At 49.1% G+C, this 25,565-nt stretch overlaps 2 protein-coding genes across 2 annotated transcripts; one reads left to right on the top strand and one right to left on the bottom strand.

Annotated features, from left to right (window-relative positions):
- Nucleotides 1–6: 6 nt before the first annotated feature.
- On the top strand, nt 7–7,984 carry RFLNB (refilin B). The gene is made up of 3 exons (XM_046676941.1): nt 7–300; nt 3,045–3,154; nt 4,824–7,984. Exons 1-3 carry the CDS (start codon nt 85–87, stop codon nt 5,152–5,154), a joined length of 657 nt encoding a protein of 218 aa, XP_046532897.1. The 5' UTR covers nt 7–84; the 3' UTR covers nt 5,155–7,984.
- Nucleotides 7,985–20,323: 12,339 nt separating this feature from the next.
- LIAT1 (ligand of ATE1) lies at nt 20,324–24,163 on the bottom strand. Its single transcript, XM_046676294.1, has 2 exons — nt 23,866–24,163; nt 20,324–21,390 (listed from the first exon to the last, which is right to left on the bottom strand). Exons 1-2 carry the CDS (start codon nt 24,161–24,163, stop codon nt 20,921–20,923), a joined length of 768 nt encoding a protein of 255 aa, XP_046532250.1. The 3' UTR covers nt 20,324–20,920.
- Between the last annotated feature and the right edge of the window lie 1,402 nt (nt 24,164–25,565).

Here is a 25,565-nt window from a genome sequence, read left to right as displayed (position 1 = left end):
CCGGCGGGCAGCGGCCCGGCCCGCGTCTGCGCCCCTCGCGCCCCTCGCTCGCCCGCCCGCCCGCCCGGGCCCCGGCGCGCAGCCATGGTGGGCCGCCTGAGCCTGCAGGATGTGCCCGAGCTCGTGGACACGAAGAAGAAGGGCGACGGCGTCCTGGACAGTCCGGACTCGGGGCTGCCCCCCAGCCCCAGCCCCAGCCACTGGGGGCTTGCGGCGGCCGCGGGCGGCGCAGGCGGCGGGGAGCGCGCGCCGGCCCCCGGGGCTCTGGAGCCTGACGCGGCGGCGACCCCCGCGGCTCCGGTGAGTGGCCCCGCTCTGAGCCCTGCCCTCCCATCCCCCCGTGGCCGGGCCCGGAGACCCCCCGCCGGTCGTACCGGCCCGCTCGGGGCGCGCTGTCGGCGCCGCCACCCGCCCGCCGGGACGGCGTGGCCCTCGCCGGGAGCCCGGGGCGGGAGCGCTGCAGAGCCCGGCCAGCTGGAGCCGGTGGCTGGAAAATTGTCATCGCCTGGGAGGCGCGGGAGCCCCGGGAGAGGCGAGCCGCCGCCGCCTCCCTTCGGGGTGGCGCCCCCGGGGCTGCCAGGCTGCGGTTCGGCCACATTCCTGCCCAGGATGGGGGGGGGGGGACGGGGGTTGGAGGGGATCCCGGGACGCCGAGAGGGAACCAGCCTCCCCGGGCTTCCCCCCGCCGGCGGCGGCTCCCAGGGGCTTTCCCCGCGCCTGGCCCCGCGCGGGAACGCGGCCGAGCTCCCCGATTCAGAAAGCCAGCGGGGCCAGCCTTTGGGGACCGCGTTCGTGGCCTTGGAGGAGACCTTTTGAGAAGGGTCACCTCATGAGCCTCTGCGTGGCCCCCCTTGTCCTGTCACCTAAGCGGTGCCTGGCACATGATAAGTGGGAGGCCTTTAGGTGGGTGGAAGCTTTCAAAAATGAATCCTTTTATTTTATTTTAGAATTATTTTTTTTAAGACAAAACTCCGCGCGGGCCTCTCCTGCCGCGGAATCGCTTGGGTGGTGCCTTTACCTAGAGCTCGGGGAGGCCACATCCTGCCTCCAGGCAAAGCTCAAAGGGGCTCTCAGGGCGCCCTCCCCTGGGGGCGGGGTGAGCCCTCCCCTGCGGGGAAGTAGTCAGTGCAAGGCTGCTCCTGAGGGACCCGCAGGGAAGCTTCCATGGTTCAGGGAGTTCTTGATCCACTGACCCTGTCTCTGGCCGTCCTGCACTTTCTCGCTTCCGCGGGAAGGCAGCGCTTGCTTCAGCTGGCCTGCAGTGCCCTCTGGGTCTGGCCCATTCTAGCCCCATCTTCCCCACCCCCTGACCACAGGCGGATACCCATGCTGGTGCCTCTGCTGCTGCTCCCTCCACCTGACATGTCTTCTCCCTCCCAGCCCATCCCCTCCTACTTCTCCCAACACCTGGGGGCTTTTCCACCTGTCAAAGCACCGCTGGCCGTTCAATACCCACCTTGTCACCTCCTCTGGGAAGCCTTCCTTGATGCTTCCCAGAGCCATGCTTGAGTCCGTGGCTTCATCTGCTTTCCCCAGTGGCTATTATAACTCCTGCTGCCCCAACCCCGGCCTGCACCTGGAGCAAGGTGGGTGCTCAGAGAGTGTCTCTTGGGTGGGCAGAGATGGGGGATCAGAGAAGGCAGGGGCAAGAGATCAGAGTGTTCGTGTGGATACCTGGCAGAAGGCTGTAGCACCACTGTTGGAGAGTGCCCTTGGTGGCTGTGTCATCCTGCAGCCCCCAGGACTGCCTGGAAGGTGCCCCTAGTTGGGGAGTGATTGGCAGCCAGAGAGCTAGGGGAGAGCAGAGCCACTGTCACTATTTGGGGGCTAATTCCAGAAGCTCTGCAGCGACCATACCCCTCCCAGCATCCACTGACCCAGGTTCTCAACCACAGCCCCTCCCCCAGCCGGGGCTTACTAAACTCTCCACCCAGCTTTGGGAGCTGGACCCTCAGGACCCTCTCCCTCTCCCTGACCTACCCCGGTCCCTTTTGGCTTTTGTAGTTCCACTCAACACCCCCATTTGACGCCGTGTGCTGGTAACATGATAAGAGTGTTAGAGCCAACCTTCTAGAAATGTCTGCTTCCTTCGCTGTCCCAGAGGATGTGGAATCGGACTGCCACTTCCACACCCTGTGCCAAGTGTGGATCCTTCTCTCAAATTAGGCAAAGAACATGACAGATTCCCCAGTAAACCCAGGAGCCCAAAGGGCTGCTCTCTGTTCGTCTTTTCACGCTTAGCACAGAAGCCCCGATTGCAGGCAACTCAGCTGGAGGCGAGCACCTGTGTGTGGGATGGAGCCCGCTCTTCCTCAGGCCACTTGCTGAGTCTAAGCTGTGACCTGGCTGGAAGCCACTTAGCCTCTGGGAATGCTGTGCTCTGGTTCTTCGAGTTTCTGGGTGGTGAAGGTGACCTGGAGAACTCTGTGGTGTTCACCTCGCCTTGAATTTGTGGCTTCCTGCACCTTGGTTGGGTGTTGACCTGGCAGCCCCAGAGGCAGAGGAAGTGTGGGAAGTCAGACTGCATCTTCAGTGCAAAAAAATCCCTGCTGGAATTTTTTTGTTTTGGCCTTTTCTAAAGTGTTCCTGAGACAATGACAGGCTTGGGGGCACATAATTGAGGGTTCTGGTTAGTGACGCCCCAGTTCATTGAGGGTTTCTCACCGCCCTGCTGCAGGATGGTGCAGCCACCGCGGGGCCTGGCCACGGTCGTGACGCTGGGCTCGCCTTTGTTTCCTCTTTTCATCCTCTCACAAAACCTGCGAGGTGGAAGGGGACACCCCCTTGGTGTGCAGATAAGGTCAGAGGGTGTGCCAGGTGAAGGCACATAGCACATTCATGACAGACCTGGGATTCGAACCCAGACCTCTTGGCTCCCTGTCCAGTGCTCTTCCCATGCTGTGGGTCAGCCCTTCTCTGGTATTATTCCTGGGAGGGGGACACAAGTCACAGCTGGGCCCATCAGCTGGAGGCTCAGAGACAGGCCCTTCTGTGGGGGATACATCCGCAGGCCTGTGGTCTGACCGCATTCTCCATCCTCGCAGAATCCAGCATCTCTGCCCCACGCCTCGGCCTCCGCCTGCTCGCCGCGGCTGTGCCCCCTGTCCTTTGGCGAAGGAGTGGAGTTTGACCCTTTACCGCCGACAGAAGTGAGGTAAATACAGCGGGCCCTGATTTTATTTTATTTTTTATTCCAGAAATTAATGTTTGTTATTAAAAAAAATTAGTTAATCGCAAAAGTGTGCCAAAGACTACTCATAGTTTGGTTGGTACTCTTTCTGATTTTTTCTCCATTCTAACCAATTAAACATATAGACGCAGTTTTTAAAATAAACATGAGATCATGTTATACATAACATCCTGCAACTTGCTTTCTGCACTTCATGTATCACGGCCATCAGATGTTTAAGATTTTGTTATAAAGTGATTCCTCTTTCTAGAAGCTGCTCCCCCCACTTGCCCACCCCCGCTCCATGCCCACCCGTGCTTCAAGGCGCTGTAAGCTTCTGTCCTTTGTAAATTCACCAGGCAAGTCCCGTTCTTCCTTTGGGAATTCATCCCATGCAGGATTATCTGGGGCAGAGATTCACTGAGAGGCTCTGCTAAAGATGTGTCTGTTTAGAGGAAGGAATTTTACTTTTGGTGTCTGGTGGTTTCATAGCTGGAGTTTCAGTTGCCTTAACACAAAGGGCCCTTTGACGTGGAACAAAGGAGGCTCCCCAGTTTGGAGGTGAGCAGGTCAGCCCTTTATTCCTGAGGAACTTGTCTTTTGAACAAAATGAGGACATGACTTCATGACATTAGCTTCCACCAGCCTCTTAACTGCTCGTCCAAGGAGAAGAGCTGTTTCCATCCGACTCATTGAAGGAATGCCGATTCTTGCTCCCTGACCCGTGGGTGGGTGCAGGTGGGGGCAGTGCTGTTAGACATGTTTATTTGTGACGCTCGCACACATTTTAGTACTTGTGAGGTTGCCATACTTATGCAGTAAAATGAACTAATACTTTGCTTACATAAAAAAAAAAATTGACTCCCAAATTATCAAAGGACTGAAAAAAAGTAAAGTGGCTGCTGAGGAACATGAATGTTAATTTATTTTATGGAAATGAAGGTTGTAATTGGCTTTGATTGATAAGGTCAGATCTCGGAGTCCCTGGATTTGAGGGGTCTCCAGTCTGAAGGTCAAGGTGGACCAAGTACTAGTACTTGGTATCACCAAGCTTTCAGAGCCAGCATTCAGGATTTCTGGGTTCCTTCATCCTCTCATTAAAGAGCAGGGGACAGAGAGACCCTTCACCCCTAGTGGAGCAGAAGACTCCACCTCGTTACATGGTAATTTCCACCAACTGTGCTTGCTGTATGTTAGCACTCTGCCCAGTTATTATCGGGCATCTTTTACAGAAGGAGGAAACTGAGGCTTGGAGAATGTTAGTACTGACCAAGCTCTCATAGCTTCAGTAAATGGGCGTAGATTCCAGGGGCTGCTGCCTGCAGTGCGGAGCCACGCGTGCAGGGTAAGCTTGTCCAACTGCACAGCTGCATTTAAATCCCCGTCCCACTGCCCACCCTCGCTGTGACCTTACCCTCTGCACCTCGATTTCCTCTCCCGGTGTCGTTGGGACAATTAAATGAGATCCTGGAAGTAAAGTGCTTAGAATAGGACCACACAGGAAGTGCTTTGTCAGCTCTGTGCTGCTTCTGACTAGAGTAGCCGCATGTCATCTCGAGGTTTGCACCCCACGACAGGGTCAAGGTCGCAGTAGGGACTCCGGTGCCCCAAGCTCAGAGGAGCGGGTTCATGCCGCCATATGTCTCCCACCCAGGTACACTTCCTCGGTCAAGTATGACTCGGAGCGGCACTTCATTGACGATGTCCACCTGCCCCTGGGCCTGGCAGTGGCCTCCTGCAGCCAGACGGTCACCTGCATCCCCAATTGCACGTGGCGCAACTATAAGGCGGAGGTGCGCTTCGAGCCCCGCCACAAGCCCATGCGCTTCCTCAGCACCACCATCGTCTACCCCAAGTACCCCAAGACCGTCTACACTACCACCCTGGATTACAACTGTCGCAAGATGCTGAGGCGGTTCCTGTCCAGCGTGGAGCTCGAAGCCACGGAGTTCGTGGGTGGCGATTACCTCTCGGATGAGTGCTGACTTGAACGGGCTGGTGGGGTTGGACCAGCTCTTCTGCCGCCCTGGTCCGGGTGGGCCACTGCTGCCCTCGCGTGTGATTCTGGCCCCCGAGGAGTCTGACCCAGAGATACCTCTCAGCCCAGCCCAGGGAAGAAAAAAATGTCGTGGTGTCTTAGAATTACGGAGAAAATTTGGTTTTATACAATTTTTCAAATTGTTTTTAAAAGGAGTATGTTTCTAGTTTGCTGCTGCATAGTTTCCCCCAAAGTCTCAATTTGATGAGAAAATAAAAAGTCAACTAGAGCAAAAGGAAAATGGCCACAATTGGAAAGGGAGGGGGAGGGGAGAGTCTTCTTCCACTGGTCAGTTTCTCTGAGGAAGAGCGTGGAAAAATCTCTGGGATGGAAAAAGTGAGTTTTAAGAAATTTCAGTCGCGGGTGTCTTCACTGCTACCGAAGTGGTGCTAATTCTGTAAGCTGTGACACCCATGTGGGTTCAATCTGTGGAGAGATGAGTTCCATTCCATTTTTTATTTCCATTTCCATTTCCATTTCCTGTTAACCAATACTCTTGGAATTCTCTCAGTCTTTTTCATGATATCGAAAAACCCCAAGCTGCAGTATAAGATGACTTAAAAAAAAAAAAAAAAAAAAAAGAAAGGAAAAGGTTCACCTGTTCTCACCTTTTCAGGAGGGTCGGGTCAACTGATGGCCGAGTTTGGGAGCAATGGCCCCAGTTCTGGTTCCTTCCACCGGTTGGTCTCTGGCCGAGCGCCTCGCACCCTTGGCATCTAGTAATGTCTCCACAGGCTTGTGTAACTCTCCTATGTATTTTGGAGTTTCCACATACTTTCCTATTTTTTCACAAGGCAAAACACGGCAGAGGGCCCTTTTGAGAGAAATGGTATTTTAGAAAATGCTTAGGAAGAACGTTTTTTGGGATTCCGCGAGGGGGGTTTCACTCACGATGGGAACCCATGGCCACTCCTAGGACTTGATGCCGTTTGGGAGGAGGTGGATGGAGATGCTTCTGGTGATCTGGTTCCTCAGGATGGCCCTCTCCAGGGACCCTGGTGAGCTGCTCTGAAGACTTTGATTGTGTCAGCACTGCAGAGGGGTTCTGCCAGAGCCTCAGGTCTAGGCCAGAAAGCAGGCAGTCTGCCCCCTCAGGTGGAGCAAAGGTGAATTCAGAATCGGGAATGATGTCCGTCACAAGTCAAGCTCCAAAACCTGGGTGCTGTCGTGATGGTGCACGCTTCTTTTAAGTGTTCATTTTAGGGTAGGCAACAATCGTGGCGTTGGGTGTGAGCTGAAGAAACTTTGTGAATTCAGCGGAACAGGCCACAGAAGCAGGGGCGAGGCTGGGTGGTGAGGGCGAGGTGGCCCGGCTGCCCCTGGACTTCAGCCATCTGCCCGCCCTGCCTCTCCCCAGCCCTTAATTCCTCCTGTCAATCCCTGTGGGTTTTGAGTGAAGAAAGTGGCAGCTGGCTGCTTCTCTTCCAACGCTGGAGAGAACAAGCTGTGGGTATTTCCCCTGAATAGACCCACATTGTGTCCAGTGTGTTGTAAGCTGGGACTCCGGCTGCATCCCCCGGTTTCTATTGAGGGCTTCCGTCTGTCTGGAAAGTCGAAGCGATAGCTCTGTGGGTACCCTCGAGCCACAGCAGGGACTTTTGTTCCATGGAGAGTGGCTGTGATGATAGTCTCTCCTTTAAAGTTGCTCATTGGAGTCCTGGAGAGCCAGACTGTCTGCTACCCTCTTTTGGTTTAATAGTGTTCAGTCAGTCTGTCGAGCGCCTAACTGACGGGACACATCCCCTGGGTCGAGCCTGCAGTCAGCTCGCTAGTCCTCAGTTCGCCAGGGTGAAGCTCAGCAGGGACCCCTCGAGGGGGCACTCTGGGACCCCACAGTCTCCTCAGTCATCAGGCAGAGCAACAAATGCTTCCTGTGTTTAGAAGAGCAAGTTATGTGACATTTATTGATAAAAATGGATTTTTCTCTCTGATTTCATAATCTTGTCATTTAGGACGAGTGGTAAATGCAATTTTTAAGTTATGTTAAGAGAATTCCCAAGGTTCTGCCCTGGCCCCATGGGGACACTTGAATGAGCTCAGAACAGTCTTGTGGGCAGTATGGCAAGAGAGAGAAGCGGGGAGCTCGGTCTTACAAGACAGCAGTGTTTTGAGCTGTCCACGGGGGACCTTTCTGTTTTAGGGGATTGGGTTAAGTTCAGGCAAATCATTCTAGATGTGGAGAGGATCCAAAATACATCAGTAAAGTAAGTAGAAGTGAGAGGCGGGGAAGGTGTCATGCGAATGGAAAAGCAGGGTTGCTTTGTGAAGTTATTCACTAGGGAACCAACACAGTTCTTTCAAATCCTTTCTTTTTCTCCAAACCTGCTTTACTGAAAGATGCAGAAAAGCAAGCGTGGGAAGACGTCATGGGACACTCGAGGGTGGATCGAACGGCTCAGTCGATGGTGGATTCACGTTAGTCTACAAGGGGGATGCAACGACTCTTAAAACTCACTAGTTACAAACACACATTCCTAAGCGTGTGGGGGAGACACAGTTTACCTGTTAAGTAAAAAGTCTTTTTTTCCTCCGACTCTTAAATTATGTCTTTTATGTGATTAGGATGATTTGTATTTTCAGAGAAAAAATTGTTTTCTTTTTAATTCACAGACCTTTTAAAAAGAATGAGTATGTTTTCATTTGATGCTTTTCTTCTTTCTAATCTTAGGAAATCCAGAATAGTATTTGACAAAAACTGTTTTTTAAATTTATCTTTGACATCTGTCCCACTCCATTTTGCTTTGTGACTTCTTCATTTAATAATAAATTACCTAAAACCCCCCCAAAACTTAGAGATGCTTCTCTTTTTTAAAAAATAAAACTATGATGGGGGGCTGGCCCCGTGGCCGAGTGGTTAAGTTCACGCGCTCCGCTGCAGGCGGCCCAGTGTTTCGTCGGTTTGAATCCTGGGCCCGGACATGGCACCACTCGTCAAACCACGCTGAGGCAGCGTCCCACATGCCACATCTAGAAGGACTCACAAGTAAAATATACAGCTATGTACCTGGGGGCTTTGGGGAGAAAAAGGAAAAAAATTTAAAAATCTAAAAAATAAATAAAAATAAAACTATGATGATTGGTTAAGAAAAATGAGCAAAAGGGGCTGGCCCTGTGGCCTAGTGGTTGAGTTCGGTGTGCTCCGCTTTGGTGGCCTGGGTTCTATTCCCAGGTGCAGAACTACACGACTCGTTGGCAGCCATGCTGAGGCGGTGACCCACATACAAAATAGAGGAAGATCTGGCACTGATGTTAGCTCAGGGTGAATCTTCCTCAGCAAAAAAAAAAAGAGCAAAATGGCTCCTCATCTTGAGAAATTTTAAAACATGATTGTATTTTAATAGTATAATACTTTTGATTGAGGTGTGTTCCCCTGGGGGCACAAGAAGATTTTCCAAGGGGTCCCTGGGCACAGTTTTAAGGAATTTGTTCCCAGATTCAGTGTGTATTCTTTCCTAAAACTGATCTGTCCTGAAAATGCATGTGTGAGCAGCAATGTCAAGCCAGTCCCTTCCCACCTCCCCTTTCAAATTGCCTTTCTCCCGCTTTGCAGAAGAAATACATACCTTAGTCTAACTCATCCTTAATTTTATTGTGGTATGTTGCTCTGAGCTGGAAAAACCTCTAGGTACGAGACAAAGGGACAGTTAGAAACATTGGTGTCTGGCACCAGGGCCCCACTGCAGGCTTCGTGTCTGTGGGCGTCCCACACGTAATCCTGTCATGGCGGTGGGAGCAAGGTTGGCCTGTGGTGGGGATCCTCACTTCCAATATCTCATAAAGTGAGGCAGTTGGAGTGATGACACTTTTCGTTTAAGACCCACATGTCTTCAATCTGAGACTATTGTCTTCCCGGAGGAAAAGTCCCTTTGGGCAAAGCGAAGGGAGAGTTGGTAAGGAATATTGAAAGGGAAGGTGTCTTATTGCATTCCAGCATCCAGTTCACGGCAAAGCTCCGTGCCTTACCTGGCAGTCTCTGAGCTATGACTCAGAAATAAAGGTGTCCCAGGAATGCATATTATCATTCTTATAAATAATAATTTAAAAAGCCAGTCTCTTTTTAATAGAAGTTAAATGTAATTTGGCTGATTGGGATGACCATGAGGGCTAATCTTGCCAATTAGGTTATATGGTGTAAATTTTCCATAAAGTGAAGGAGCTAATCAGCAGTTCCAAGGTTTTGATGGAAAAATATTTAAAGCATATAAGATTAAAGCTATAATGTGTGTGTGCGTGTGTGTATGTGTGTGGAGAGAGAGGCAAAAGTGTGTTGAAGCTAATGATTCACTTCTCCCAACCTTTCTATCAGATTACCTTGGTGCCCTCAAGAGAAACAGCAGTAGGTGTAATTAATCATAATGTGATCAATCTTAGGATGCCTTTTTGGTATACTTCCCAGAAATGAATCACTCTATTGATTAGGTAATGAATCCTATTGCAAGGAATGCCTCTTTTCAAAATGAAATTCTAATAATTTTATTTTGGGGTATAATCAATATCAAGTGGTTTGTTTATATCACTATTTCCCAAAGTGCTTTCCATGGAATAAAATAAGGTTCTATGATCAAATAAGTTTGGGGAAATGAAAAGCTGAACAATGATAAATATGTTTGCTGCAGGTTCTTGGAACCCTTGTATTAATCAGCTTTTGCCACATAACAACCACCACCAAGTCGCAGTGGCGTACAGCAGTGCCATGTGCCTGCAGACACAACGCTCACAAGCCTATAGGTCTGAGGGGCAGTTCTGTTCTGCCCAAGGCTAGGTGTTGGGATCAGCTATGTTCCACTTGTCTCTGAAGCAGGCTGGTGAGGTTACCTGGGGCACATTCTTCTCATGGAAGACATCAAAAGCTCCCAGAGGAGCAACTAGAAATACCCAATACCTCTTAAGGTCTACACTAGGAATTGGCACCCTGTTACTTCCACCCAGGTTTTACTGGTCAAAGCGAGTTGCATGGCCAAACCTGACATCAACAGGTCAGGGACACATACTTCCCCATAGATGTGGGGAGAAGGAGTAAATATTTGCTGTATAATAATCTACTGTAGCCTTTAATATGGTCATGTGCATTGAGAATCTTCAAAAGGGAAGATCTAGTGTGTAGCATTTTCCAAACTCATTGGACCAGAGAACCCACAAGCATTTCATAGGACTATCGTTTTTTGGGATGCACTCTATGAAATGCTGGTCCATATGCATAACAATTGGCGTCCAGTCAGGAAAACCAGAACCATAGTAGATACTTCCAGCAGAGGAGATTTCATACAGAGAGGTGATCACACAGGTGTTGGAAGGCTAAAAGAACAAAAAGGGGGCCCTGAAGTAACCCCAACTATTAGTAACTGCAGGGAGCAGCTCCCACCCCTATCACCCCCTTCTGGCGATTTCCACCTGAAGACACTAGAAAAAGATGACCAAGTTAAACCGCCAGTCAGAGGAAGAAGGAAATAATAAAGATTCCTATTGATGAAATAGATAAATAATTGTGAAATTTTTAAAAGCAAAAATTGGATTCTTTGAAAAAGTTGATAAACCTCAGCTCGATTGATTAAGAAATAAACAGAAATTACAAATTACCAATATCATGATTGAAGAGAGATCTTACAGGCATCAAAAGTATCATAAGGTAATATTAGGAACAAATTTATGCCAATAAATTTAACACCTTAGATAAAATGGACAAATTCCGGGGCCGGCCCCATGGCCAAGTAGTTAAGTTTGTGTGCTCTGCTTTGGCAGCCCAGGGCTTCACCAGTTTGAATCCTGGGTGCGGACATGGCACCGCTCATGAAGCCATGCTGAGGCGGCATCCCACATGCCACAACTAGAAGGACCCACAACTAAAAGTATACAACTATGTACCGGGGGGCCTTGGGGAGAAAAAGAAAAAATAAAATCTTTTTTAAAAAAAATGGGACAAACTCCTTTTAAAAACTTATCTTACCAAACTGAAACAAAATGAAACAGAATATCTGGAAAAAAAAAACCAAAGCAAACTATATATATAAACTTCTGTTCTTGAAAGGCTCCATTAAGAAAATAAAAGGTAAGTCAAAGGAGAAAAAATTCACATCTGACAAAGGACTTATATCCAGAATATATAAACAGCTCCCACAAGTCAACATTAAAAAGACAAACAACACTATTAAAAATGGGCAAGAGATCTGAACAGACACTTCATAAAGGAAGATAGATGGGTGGGAAATAAGCACATGAATAAGTGTTCAATATCTTAGATATGGGGAAATGCAAATTAAAACCACAACGAAATACCACTAGATACTTATCCCAGAGAGATGGAAACACAGGTGCACAAGAGGCCTGTATATAAGAATGTCCATGACGCCTTTATCCACAATTGTGATCTGTTGAAGTGACCAAAATGTTCTCCCATCAACAGGTGTATCAGGTGATCAACTGTGGTGTATATTCATACAATGGAATACCACTTAGCAAAAAAAAGGAGTAAATCACTGATACATGCAACATTTAGGATGAATCTCCTAGACATAATGCTGACAGTCACCAAAAATTACATACTGTATGATTTCACATACATGAGCTTCTAACACAGGTGAAACTAATCTGAGTTGAAAAAATTAAGAATAGTGATTGCCTAGGCAAGTGTGTGGTGTGGACAACTGGGAGGGACGAGAGGGAACTTTCTTTAGAGCTATTTCCATCTCTAATCTCTAATGATTTATATCATGATGGGGTGGTTACATGGGTATGGACTTTGTCAAAACTGCACAAAGCTTACATTGTGCATTCGAATGTAATTTTTGCCTCAAAGAAAAGAAAAGCATAAGAAATGAGAACAGTTGAGGGGTGGGGAGCGGATGGAGATATAGATGAAACAGGAATGGTGGAATGTTGAAAATTCTAGAAACTAGGTGATGGGTACCTGGGGTTTCCTTGTGCTATGTTTACCTCGTATATATTTGAAATTTTCCATTATAAAAAGTAGAAAAAAGTATATCTTTAATAGTGTTTCTAGGACCCAACTAAGTGCTCATTTAAAAAAAATCAGAAAACAGATATTAGCAAAAATAAAAATCGCTGATACTTCTTGAGGAGAGAACCCATTGCTAATTTTCTGGAGAACTGCAGTTTTTGATACTGGTAAGAACAGACTAAACTAAGGGAACACATTGCTTTTAGACGCCAGCACTATAAACACCGTTTTTAACCTCCCAACAACGTAGGCGTTGAATCAAGTCATCAGAGCGTGAGGGGGATTTTTTTTTTTTTAGGGGGAGGTTTCTGTTCTTTATGTTTGCTGGTTTCTTTTTCAGAATGATAATGGAAGGGTCTTGGATGTGTCAAACCAATTGCTGGTAATTACAAACCATTGCTTTTCTCTAAGAGCTCTGGGGCTTTGTTTGGGTAATTAAGCTGGCAAGCACAATTAACAGGATGTTCTGAATGCCAGCACACTACTTTCTCAACCTGGAGAAGTTCTTACAAAGCAATGGGGCTCTGCAAAGTTAGTTTAAATGAGTTCTTTCACTCTTTTCATGTATTTATTTGTACCCACTTATTTTCAAAAGGGGGTGGGGATGCCTACAATAAAAGATGCCCTCTATGTGACACAGGCACTAAACCCAGGGTAAAGGCCAAATAGCGAAGGGGTGGGAGTGGAGGGGCGCTTCCCCAGAACTCAGACCAGGAGCTGCTACAACTGAGAACAAAGCTTAGTCCTGAGCCTCCTTACAAGCAAGGCCCAAAAGAAAAGCAGCCTGTGTGACAAGATCTAGTATAAGGCCGTGAGCCCCTGAAGACAGGACTTTTTCCTGGCACTAAGCTCTAAGATGACTTTACCACCGCCTGTATCTATATAAGGGATGCGAAAGCAAAGATCCATATATTTTTGCAATACCATTTTCTATTTGAATCTTGGGAAAAGCAAGAAGGGCATTTAAAATAGGCACTTACGCATAGTGCTATGAGTACACACAGACTCTGCAGCCGGTGCAGGGGAGGGAAAAAACTTTTCCTCTACCCTCTTAGGTTCAATGAACAATGCCTGTGAATTAAAATGACAACAGACCGATAACCAGGAGAAAAGGCATACAAATTTTATTGATGTTAGTATTTTTATGAGCATGAGGGCTTGACAGAAAAGAAGTGAAAACACAAAGTGGTTAGACTTGGAAGCTTATATATATCATTTTAACAAAGGGTGATAAATTGAGAAGTGACTAGACAAAGGAAAGTGGGTTTGGGCTTCTAGGGCCAATAAATTGCAGGAAAGTGACTAGGAAATATATCGGGGAAACTAATGGAAGATGAGGATGATTTTAGTAAGATCTGTTTACGCAGACTCATCTTGGTGCTGGCTCTCCATCTCTGGTGGTGACTCACTCTCCTCACTCCGGTACAGGAGAGGGGGGGCACATCTATGCCACTTTCAGAAGGGGAAATTTATGCCCTGATTTTAAGCAGATAAGGGGAGAGCAGAGGACTTTTCCTGCATCTATTAATTCTCAATTGCCTTCAGCTCGAAATAATCCTTATGCCAAAGTGGCATATTTTGGAGGGGCATATTCTGGACCCCCTCACCAAACTGCCTGGGTTCAAATCCTAGCTCCATCATTTATTAGCTGTTTGACCTTGAGAAGTCCCTTAAACTCTCTGTAAAAGAGAGATAACAAGAGTTATTTTCTCATAGAGACGTTGTGAGGATTAAGTGAGTTAATACTCGCAAAGTGCTTAGAACAGTACCTGGCATGAGTTAAAAGCTATGCAAGTGCTTATTGTTTTAATTATCTTTTGGCTTGTAATTTCACTTCCAAGAATGTACCCAAAGCACTGGAAAATTGCACTAAAATGTGCATATAAGGATGTTCCTTGCAAAGTTGTTTAGAATAGCCAAAAAATAGAAAACCAAGTAAATGTCCACAGATAGGGATGGAATAAACAGTCTACACAATGAAATGCTAAGCAAGCATTGCAAAGGATGATGTGGATGTCAATTTAGTGACTTGGAAAGACGTTCATGCCATATTTTTGAGAGACCCACTAAAAGACAACATATGTATCATTACCTCATTAATTTTGTTTTCCTGTATGTGGACACATGAATAGAAGACTGGGAGGATGGATACCAAGCAGGTGAGGCTGGCTCTCTCTGGATGGTGGGACTATTAGGTGTTTGTAAACACTTGTTTGCTTATCTGTATTTTCTGATTTGTCTGTAATACCTATGCATTTCCTGTATAATCTGAAAAGTAAAACCTGAGTATAGAACACTACACAGCTTTCTGGTGATTCAAGTGTAGAGAAACCAAGGTCAAGAGCTGTGACGAGTCCGATTTTACCGTATTTGCAGCTAACGAGTTAGCTGACACATTTGCAGGGGTGTAAGCTGGAGACATGAGACTCTGGGGTCAGAGACGAAGGACGGTTTCTTAGTCACAGCAATAGCTAGAGCCTTAGCATTTGTGCTGGTTTCCAGAGCCCAACCCCCGCAGAGGGCTGTGAAGAGGGCCATGTGGCGCTGGAACATAAGGGGTTGTGTCACAGGAGAGGAACTCTGGGCTCAGGACCTGGAATCTTCTGCAATAAGCAGTAAGCGAATCTGCCCCATGCTCTGGAGGGAGGTAGTCTCTATCTTCGAAAGCCGTTTGTCATACCAACATCCTTCAGGAGTCTGGAACGAAGGCGCCTCTCCTCACAAGATGCGCAGACACCTGACAGACCTGGGAGGAATCGTCCTCCAACAACCAGAGCTTCTCAAATGTTAACACATGCATGAGCTACCTGAGGATCTTGTTAAACTACAGGTTCTGATTTAGGAGGTCTGGGGTGGGGCCTGAGACTCGGCCAGCAAGAGAGTTCTAACAAGCTCCAGGTCCAGTTGGTGCTGTTGGTCTCTGGCCCACATTTTGAGCAGCGAGGCCTTAGGCACCATCTTCAGCGCCAAGGCATGGGCAGTAGCCTTGCCTGCAGGCTGGAGTGCTGGCCTTGGGGTTTGTAACTGGTGAGGATGGTTGAGTGAGGTGGGACCCTTCCCAATCCCTTCCCAGTGATGGTCAGAGGTGGATGTGTCAATAGTCTCAAAGGCTGGATTTGACCATGAACAGGCACACAGTGTGGCCAGGAGGCCCGAGAGTTTTCCCGTCACCCCAGGGGGCCTCTGGAGCCCAGCTGGTGAGATTTCTGCCTCCCCAGGCCTCTTGTCCCCAGGAAGCTTCTCTGTCAGCCACAGTTCCCAGGAGCAACTCTGTCCGTCCCACGACACCCCCACCCTGCTTCAGCCACAGGCCCTGCGGACAAGCCCCTCGTGCTGTCTTCATCCATCTCTTTCAGTTGTGGTTGAGTTCCAGGAGTGTGTGTGGCTTGGCCCCCACCTGCTCTGGGAGCCTGTCTGAGGCACCTTAGCGTAGTAATAAAGAGCTGCATTTCTGGAACCAGCCAGACCCGCACATGACATCCCAGCTCCTCCCCTTCATCCCTGTGTGACCCTGGGCAAGTCACTTTCCCAATCTGTGCCTGTTTCCTTGTATGTGGATGGTATCACAACACCCTCACACCTCAAATATTGTGGTAGAGATGACATGAAATTATGTACGGTAAGTGCCTAACGCCACGCCTGGACAGGCGAGGAGCTGATTGTTGGAGACTGTTATCCTCAGCATTCTGGCAGCAATTAGCAAGTGCAAACTTAGCAGTTGCTTGATAAACATTTCCTCAAACGACAACTGGAGACCTTAGAGCTTTTCTCTAAGCCTCCATTGTCAAATGGAGATAATAATTCCCACTGCCCAGGGAACATAGTGACTGAGGGACAAGTGAGATAGATGAACTTACAGGCTATAAAATGACCTGGGGGCCTGCCCGGTGGTGCAGAAGTTAAGTGCACACGTTCCACTTCAGTGGCCCAGGGTTCGCCGGTTCGGATCCCGGGTGCAGACATGCCACCACTTGTCAAGCCATGCTGTGGTGGGCGTCCCACATATAAAGTAGAGGAAAATGGGCACAGATGTTAGCTCAGGGCCAGTCTTCCTCAGCAAAAAGAGGAGGATTGGCAGCAGATGTTAGCTCAGGGCTAATCTTCCTCAAAAAAAAAAAAGACCTAAAATCTAATAATTACAAGGTGGGGGGCTAGACACAAAACACATACCACGAAAATATAAATAACTATAAACAGCTCCATGCATAAGCATAACCAGCAGAAACCATTCAGTCTTCTCTAGCACTTAACTCACCCAGTGGCCCCCTCAACCCTATAGGACACAGCATCATTTCTAAAAACAAATTTAAACCTCCTCTGAGCACTGGCAACGGGCGTCTGTGGTGCCCGGATTTTCCTCAAGAGAGGGCTGGGTTTCGGGTTTTCCACTCCTCGGATCAAGAGTGAGGCGGCTTGCTGAAAAGCACAGCTGATGGTGAGGAACAGGCCTTAGCTGTTGCTGAGGAACAAAATTACCCCAGATTTAGTGGCTTAAAACAACTTGATTATCTCACAGTTTCGGTGGGTCAGAAATCTGGGTGTTGGTTGGCTGGGTGCCTCTGGCTTAGGGTCTCTCACAGGCTGTCATCGAGGTGTCACTCAGGGCTTTGGTCACCTCAGGGCTTAACTGGGGGAGACCTGCTTCCAAGCGCACTCATGCGGCTGTTGGGAGGCCTCAGGTCCTCGCTGGCTGTTGGCCAGAGACATCAATTCCCTGCCATACAGGCCTTTCCTCGGGTGGCCCACCACACGTTAGCTGGCTTCCCCCAGAGCAGGAGCCCAGAGAGAGGGAGAGAGAGAAAGAGTGCCTGCCAGATGGAAGCCATAGTCTCTCTCACTGTCTTTTAACTAATAGACTTTAATTTGAGGGCAGTTTTAGGTTTTACAGAAAAATTGAGGGGAAAGTACAGAAATTTCCCATATACCCCCTCAGTACTCCCCCCCATTTCCCCTATTATTAATACCTTGTATTAGTGTGGTACATTTGCTACGACTGGTGGGCTAATATGGATTCATTATTATTAATAAAAGTCCATAGCTTACGTTAGGAGTCAGTGTTGGTGTGAGACGTTCTCCGGGCTTGAACAAATGCTTAACGTCCGCCATTACAGGACCACACAGAAGAGTTTCACGGCCCTGTTCATGCTTCCTCCACCCGTGCTCCACCTGGCCGTCCTTCCCTCCTTCCCCGAACACAGTCTCTTTTCACAACCCCACCTGGAAGTGACATTCCATCGCTTTTGCCACATTCTATTCATTAGCAAGAGTCAACAGTTTCAGCCCATACTCAAGGGGAGGCAGAGATCACTGGGGGACATCCACCACACCAATCCACAGGGAAGTTGTTGCATCCTTGGAATGGAACACCCTTGGAATGGAATGTCCTCCTGCAGCACCCATGGTGGATGTTCACGAGGCTCACACGGGAGCATTCTGTTCCCATGCCTCCAACCGCTGCTGGCGTGGAAGCCCAGCGTCTACTCATGGTGGGAGTGTCTTATAGTGGGCTGATCACGTGGGCACATTCTAGCTATGTGATCAGCCTTAAAAGTAGAAACCCACCCCCAGGCTCTACCAAAATCAGGTGCAAATCATCAACACAATTATTATTATTGAACAGTGCTGACCGCCTGATACTGCTCAAAAACAACACATGGACCCATGGTGACACAACACTGTTCACCTTTAGTTAAAAGATCCCATAGTAGATTCCCGGCCAAGGGTCTACAGTTCTGGAGACAAGCGTGCAGTCAATCCAGGCTAGCTCAGATTAACTCACGCTGGGCAATCCACCCCCAGGACCCTTGGTCCGGGCCTTTAAAACACGAATCTTTCTTCATCTGGAGGGTAATGGACAAACCTCTGTCTACTTGGCATCTCTAGGGAATCACTGTATTCCATACAGGTTTACATAGATTCTAGAACAATCTGTTCAGTATACGTGTCCAGTGGGGTTGCCCCTGCCCGCCCCCCACTTCCCCACCATACCCTGGGTCTGTGTAGCCGTCAAATACTCTATGTCCTTGGCCGCTGTGATTAGTCCAGTGATGGGCTTATGACTTGTGCCAGGCCAGAGACCTTCTCTGGGATTGACAGAGACCCTGGATAGGGACATAGGAGTGACTCTTTTTTTCAAAGAACTATAAGGATATCAGTGGCTATCTTTGCCATCCTGTTATGAGAACCTGCCTGAACATGAAGCTAATATAGGGGAGGCAGAGGCAAGATATGGAGAGAGATACAAATTTAATGACACAGTGTGACCTCCTAGGTCCAGCCATGCCTGAAGCCACAGCCAACCCTGGACTGTTGGCTTTATAATCACTCCCTTTAATCAGTAAGCCAGTTTTCATTGGGTTTTCTATTCCCTGCCCACCTGCTTCCTCTATTTACATCTTAAGCACAGACTCTCATTTGGTTCTAGGCTACAAGTAGGCACTTTCTTGTTTGGCCCAAAGCCCCCACCCCAGAACACCAGACCTTGAGACCCTTGCTTCATTCCTCTTGCTCCAGACCCCTGAACTTTTTGTGCTTTGTTTGAATTATATCTATCTGCCAGCCACTGAAGCCACGTGTCTTTGTGAAGTTCACCCTTTGATGAGGTGACCTCTACACCATCCCCCAGAACAGTCTCTCCAGTGGCTGTGGAGCCACCCCAACCTAAGACAACCTTGCTCAAAACTCTTACAATAGATGGAGTGCTTCCTAGGGGCCAGGTGCCATGCTAAAGCCTTTACATAATTGCTGCATTTGATTCCCACACACTGGGGAGAGATCTGCATCCCTGTTTTCAGATGTGGTGACTAAGGCTCAGAGAGGTTAAGCAATCCGCCTGGGATAATATGGCTAGCATGTGATGGGAAAGAATAAATTCAGCTCCACTGTCAAAGCTCATAATTTTAACCGCTATCCCAGCATAACTCAGGGCAGAAAGATGACCACAGGCCACCCCCACTCCCACTCACCCCCTCATGGAAGATAAGGCAAAGCCACCAAGGCATCCCGAGGCTGGTGAGCCCTCAGCTCCTCCACACATGGCACCCCCAGCCACTATGGTTGATCCAGGGGGCACAGGAGATGCCAGCCTGGCTGCTCCAGCCTGGGCTGTCATTACCTTGAGCCCTGGGGCATTAGGGAAGGTCCTTGGGCTGAGCAGTGGCACCTTTCCCATCTCCCCCCACCACCCAGCCACACCAAAGCCTTGGTCCCCTCTGCTGGATTCCATGGGTGCTCCACAACCTGGGCAGTGGAGGACAGGCCTGGCCTCGGCATGGGGGAGCCACTCCTGACTGCTTCCAGCCCCTGCCAGCCCGACTGCTAACTTCCTCTCCAGGGGAGGAGAGGGCTCTGTCAAAAGTCCCTTCAGTGTATTTTGCCAGGGTACCATGGGCAAAATGTGAACACTCTGTAACCGGCCTTTTAAGGAAGGTGAGAAGAGGGGCTGCTCTCTCAGCTGGGGGCTGGTAGGGACCAAGATGCCTACTTTCGCTTAACTATCAAACAAGCTTTGTATGATGTCTTGTCTTGGTTCTTCTGTGTACCCAGCATATCTTGCCTTCTCTGAAACATGTCAACTCCTTGGAGGAGAGGGGCCTCATCTTAACCTTCCAATCCATCCCTCTCGAGCCCTGCATGGTGTGGTACACAGGTAGCTGATGCCACCCCAGACACCCCCCAACCCTGGACCTTTCAGTCTGCATCTTTGTGCCTGAGGGCGAATTCCGTCCCCCACTGAGGTGGGCCTCTAAGCCCACAAATGGCAGGCTGAAAATGCCAGAAAATCAACACCTTCCCAGGCCAGCTCCAAGCCAATGCCTCTGGGGAGTATAAATACCCCAGCTCCCTCCCCTTCAGGTGGGATAGTTCTGACAGGGGTTCCCTGTGGGATTAAGCCCCAGTTGCCCAGGATGGAAGCAGGCTTAACAGTGTCCCCTGGATTAGCTGGCTCCCCTTTCCTATATCCCCTCCATTGATCTTTCCTTCATCTCCCAAATAATCTACTTGCTTGTGAAGCCTTGTTTCAGGGTCTGCTTCCGGGAGAACCCAAACTGAGACAATACACAGCCCTCACTCACCAAATATTTGCAGAAGAGAGGAATATTAATTTAGGACAAATGGTACAGTAGGGCATTTTTAATGTTCCAGAATTTTGCTTAAAATGCCATCTTGGGCAATTAGGGGAGGACTACATTTATAAGAGAAGCAGTATTCCTTTTGAGACTTTTCATGATAACTTCCCAGCAATGAAGTTCCAGAACTCACTTATTTTAAAGGCTACATGAGGGCAGGGAGTATATTGTATTTTAAAAAAAAAAATTTTTTTAAAGTCTCCAGGATACTTGGGGCATTTTCCTTGGGCCTACAGAAGTTTGTGTGAGGAGTTTTACACATAAAATCAGTTTAAGATTTAGAATTGACATAACGTACACACTTTGTCTTTTTTGCGGGGGCAGACTATAGACATCTAACTATGATGAGAAATTAAATAACAAAGAGATGGCCGCTTATCTGAGACAAAGGAAACTCTGAAAAGAATTTCGTTCATTAAACTGCTTACGTTCTTAAGGAACTGTGGCTCTCCTGGGCAGTGAAGGCATCTTGTTGAAAGGAGAGGTTGACCACCCACAGACCAGATATCTGCTTCCCTCGGATGTAGGTCTGATTTCCGTTTATTATTCTTCTTTTTAACATAAACTTGTGGTCAGGATAAGCGATAAGCTCGCCAGTGTCATGGGTGGATTTTCGCCCGGGGCAGAGTCTAATCAGAGTCTAGAAGCTTTGGAGTAAGGCTTCCTTCAAAGCAGTGATGAGGGCCCTTGGCTTTTAAGGAGGGCTGCCTGCTGCTCGTGCTGCTGTCTTTGTCTGAGAGGTAGGGTAAGTTCTCGGGGGTCTCGTCAGCACAGGGCTCAGAGGGGAAGCCCTTGAGGGCCAAATTCCAGTACCGCCTCCTGCGGTTCAGCTTATATACACGAATCCTTTCTCTCTCTGCCTCCGGGTCAGCGAGGATCCCATCCCAACGCAGACTCTCGTTGATCTGCTTGGAGAGGTTCTCCTCTATCTCGGCAAAGTGGGAGAGACTTACAGTGGAGGAGTAAGAAGGGATGAGCCTGTTTTCATCTTTGTCCTGTCTGTGCTCTTGCCTTGGGTCGTGATCTTTGCTGGGACTTAAGATGCCATGAAAGGATGAAGACAGCTGCTGAGTCTTCAGGCCTCGACTCTGATGTTTGTCTGCTGAGCAGATGAGCAGCGTTAGCATTTGTGGTCACGCCTGCCCTTAGCCCGCTCTGGGATGATGCCCAAAATCACCCAAAATGTAAGGAGGGTGGAGGCCCCTCCTTACCTAGGGCTCAGGGAGCCAAGCCCACCAACCTCGCCCACACCCACCAGCCATATGCTTTTGCCAGGTCATTTCGGGGAGGGAGGAACCATTTGCTGAGTGCGTACCAAGAGCCAGGTCCTCTGCATAAAGGCGGTCAGCTCCATTTTCTAGGTGAGGAAACAGACTCCAAAAGTAGCTTGCTGATGTCACACAGCAGGTGACAGAGCCAGGAGCTAAATGTAGGCCTGACTCCCAGTGCTCTGTTCTTTCCACTATGCCACGCTGCCCCCCACCTCACCTCTTCACATGCTCACCAAGGTCCTCGCCTCCAGTTCTAGGAGTCTATGACTCCACTCCTAATCTAGACACTTTATCACGGAAGAAATGGAGAACAACAGGAATGCTTCCTAACTCCGACTGTGGAAAGCAATATGAAGCCAAGCCAGGAAATACTTCTGCTGTGTGGCTTGTAGTGACTTTTTTTTTAATATTAATAGAATTTGTGAATTATATAACCTGCACATAAAATACTACAAGTTGTGGTTCTTTCATCAGTTCATCCTTCTATCTTTCAAGAGAGAGAAATGCCCCTGTCCCCCTCAAAAAAGAAGAAAAAATCCTCTGTTGGTGTTTTTATGCCTTTCTGCTCCCTGAAATCTATTTGGTGTCCCCTGCTGACAGTATGAGGTACATGCCACTGTAATTTCTAGAGTCAGAAGCTAAGCCAAAAAGACTATAAATTTCCTAATTTGGTGTTGTAGACACACATAGGGTTGTTTTTTGTTTTTGTTTTTGTTTTCTGCTTTATCTTCCCAAACCCCCCCTGTACACAGTTGTATATCTTAGTTGCAGGTCCTTCTAGTTGTGGGATGTGGGATGCCGCCTCAACGTGGCCTGACAAGTGGTGCCATGTCCGTGCCCAGGATCCGAACCCTGGGCCGCCGCAGTGGAGTGCACGAACTTAACCACTCAGCCACGGAGCCAGCCCCAGGGTTGTTTTTGTTGTTGTTGTTGTTGTTTTTTACCTAAACTCCAGATTGTTCTCTTGCCTTTTTTTCATGATTCCACCTGAAGAAGTAATTATGATCTCCCATTGCTTCCTTGCCCAAACTAGAAGGTTGACATGGGAGAGGCTGCCACTCCTTCTGTCTCCAGATTGCCAGTGGTGCCAACTCTGCACAAAAAGGGCCAAGGCCCAGAAATTTGAACTCAGAAGTAGCCATGCTAGAGGTCAGGACTGCTGTTCCAGGACCACCTCCCTGACAGCCAAAGCCCCAGAGGGGGACCACACAGGTGACAGTGGAGACAGTACCCACGGGCAGGTGCATTCCATGTCACTGATGCACTGTCTCTCCATAAAGTGGGTGCTCAGTGCCTTTGTCATAAATCGGCAGGTTCTACAAGAGGAGCATGGTGAAATGTAGGCACTCTGTGGGTTTGTGGGTGGTTGGTGTGTGTCTGTAAAGTGTCCATGAGAGAGACTGGAGTGAGAACCTGCGTGCGTATGGTTGTATGTGTACAGGAGCTGTCTGGGACCGGTCTATGCATGTGAGTGTGTAACTGAGTATCTGCATGTGTGTGCAGACTGTGAATGTGCGTGCCTGACAGCGTGTCTGTGCTCTGGTTTTATCTGGTGGTTATACGGATGTAGGGGGTGTTGCTGAGATTAAAGAAGATGCAGCAGTGACTGGTGTGGGTGCAGTCCAAGTCTGGCGTTGGTGGATGGGGGGGGGAGGATTTCTGTGCAGGGAGGGACATGTGACATGTATTTACTGGGTATCTACACAGCATCCGCAGGCAGGTACACGGAAGGCAGGAGGATGCAAGGAGGGTCTCTACGCAGAAGGGCAGGAGTCTGTACTTCTGTGTGTGTGTCTGTCATGTAGTGTCTTGACATCTTTGGATTTGGGACAGTCTCTCTGTGAGGATGAGGGGATCTCTGTAGGAGGACATGAGATTTCTGTGGGGAAAGTCCGGATGTTTAGAACTGCGAGTTTTGGCTGAAGGATTAGGAAGTTGAATGGGTGTCTGTGTAAAGCTAAGAGTCGCCGCGTGGGGCTGGGAGTCTCTGTGGGGACAATACTGGGTATCTGTGGGGGTCTCTGGGTGGGGTGCGGGTCTCCATGAACGTTGAATTCTCCACGCAGGATTTGGGGTCTCTATGGACATGGACCGTCTCTATGGGTAGAGCTGGGGCATCACTGTGCAGCGATCAGGAGTATGTGTGGGGAGCGGGAGGCGCTCTGTTCGGGACTGGCGAGTTTCTGTTTCTGGTCCGAAGTGGTCCCCAAGTAGATGTGGCCTCTGTGAGAGGTGGGGAGGGTGTCCTCGGAGAAGAACTCAGGTACGGGAGCCGAGGCTGCCTCGCTAGCTGCTCCTCTTACCGTGCCCCTTGGGCGACCCCTTGGTCTTTTTCTTCTTCTTCTTCTTCACCTTCCGTGTGGTCGGTTCTGAGGCGCTGCCCGCGATCGGGGGCAGTCTGGATCCCTTCGAGCCCGCAGCGCTGCCCTCTCGCTCCTCCTCGTCCTCGTCGCCCTCTTCGCCGTACCCCGACGCCCCTGCCCCACCCAGGCGGTCCATCCGCCCGCGGGGCCGCCACCTGCACCCGGAGCAACCCAAGACCCGCTGCCGCTGAGCCAGCGGCTCCGGGCCCCGAGTGCCTGGAGAGCCACGCCTCTCCATGGCGACCGCAGACGCCGCGCCTGCGCAATCAGGCGGCTTCCGCCCAGGTGCGCGCTGTGGACGCAGGTGTGCGCATGCGTGTTTCAGTCTGCTTGAGACCTAGGTGCGGTTGGCAGTGCAAAGGGCTGCTGTGAGTACAGAGATCCTAAATGCTTGGGCTGACACGTATCTCGTCCGCTCCTGTGTCTTTTATTTTATTTATTCATTTTTAAAGATTTCTTTTTTTCTTTTTTCTCCCCAAAGCCCCCCAGTACATAGTTGCATATTTTTAGTTGTAGGTCCTTCTAGTTGTGGCACGTGGGACGCCGCCTCAGCATGGCTTGATGAGTGGTGCCATGTCCGCGCCCAGGATCCGAACCTCGGAAACCCTGGGCCGCCAAAGCGGAGCGCGCGAACCTAACCACTCGGCCATGGGCCGACCCGTCTATCTTTTAAAATGCTGTTTGTTCTTTCTTACATTTTTATCTCCCAAGTTCCAGGCTCCTACGTCTACCCTGGCCTTTCAAGTGCAACACGTCCAAAACAAACTCACTCCTCCATCGCACTCCGTCTCAGTGGACAAAACAGGTGGACGGGCCAGAAACCTGGCGGCCTTCCTTGCCCCTACTCTGCCTGTGCCCTCACCTGGACTCCGGCTGACCGCTATGTGCGGCACTTGAACTTCTGGACCCTCACCCCACCCTTAAATGGTCTCTCTGCTTCCAAACCCTCCCCACAAATTCTTCATCCACGCAGCTACTAGAATGAACTTTTTAAGACAATTGGGTAATTTCACTCTCTTGCTTAAAACCCCCCAGTGGGTCTCCATGACAATTCATATCAAGACTGAACTTCAGTGTGGCTTAGAAGGCCTGGTATGATCTGTCACCTGCTTTTCTTTCCAGATTTCTCCACTACAGATTGTATTTTCCAGAAATGGCTGCAATCACATCTCTCATCCTACATGCTCTTCTAGAATCTTGCCACTCCCACATCAAGAGACAGAGGCTAATTCCACTCCCTTTCAATCTGGGTGGGTTGGTTGACTCATTTGTAACCAGTAGTGTGTGGTGAGAGTGACACCGTGACTTCTTAGGCTAGGTCATAAAAGGTAGTGCAGATTCACCTTGTTAGCTGAAGACTTGCTCCTGGAGACCTGAGCCTCCTAAGGAAAAGTCTGAGTCCTCTGAGGCTGCCTTGCTTCAAGGAATCCCACACTAGACCACATGGAGAGACTCAGACTGTGTGAAGGGGGAGAGAGAAATGCCCCCCCTGCTCCCGCCCTCGCTTTTCCACATCCTGACTGCAACAGCAGGAATGACCCCCGGGCCAGCCCCACCCTGCCAAACCCTTCCCAAATTCTTGACCAAAAGAAACTGTGAGTGATAATAAAATGATCGTAATTCTTTAAGTTACTAAGTTG

The sequence above is a fragment of the Equus quagga genome, chromosome 11 (genome assembly GCF_021613505.1).
Source record: "Equus quagga isolate Etosha38 chromosome 11, UCLA_HA_Equagga_1.0, whole genome shotgun sequence".
In the NCBI taxonomy this organism is placed as follows: domain Eukaryota; kingdom Metazoa; phylum Chordata; class Mammalia; order Perissodactyla; family Equidae; genus Equus; species Equus quagga.
The sequence above is the reverse complement of the archived record's forward strand: the minus strand, read 5'-3'. Positions and strand labels throughout refer to the sequence as shown.

Bases quoted from the DNA above. Each gene is read 5' to 3' on its own strand.
- RFLNB (XM_046676941.1), top strand. From the start codon at position 85: ATGGTGGGCCGCCTGAGCCTGCAGGATGTGCCCGAGCTCGTGGACACG. The intron at 301-3,044 runs GTGAGTGGCCCC...CCATCCTCGCAG, and splicing joins CGGCGACCCCCGCGGCTCCG to AATCCAGCATCTCTGCCCCA. The intron at 3,155-4,823 runs GTAAATACAGCG...TCTCCCACCCAG, and splicing joins TTACCGCCGACAGAAGTGAG to GTACACTTCCTCGGTCAAGT.
- LIAT1 (XM_046676294.1), bottom strand. From the start codon at position 24,163: ATGGAGAGGCGTGGCTCTCCAGGCACTCGGGGCCCGGAGCCGCTGGCT. The intron at 21,391-23,865 runs GTAAGAGGAGCA...TCTGCTCAGCAG, and splicing joins GGGGTCGCCCAAGGGGCACG to ACAAACATCAGAGTCGAGGC.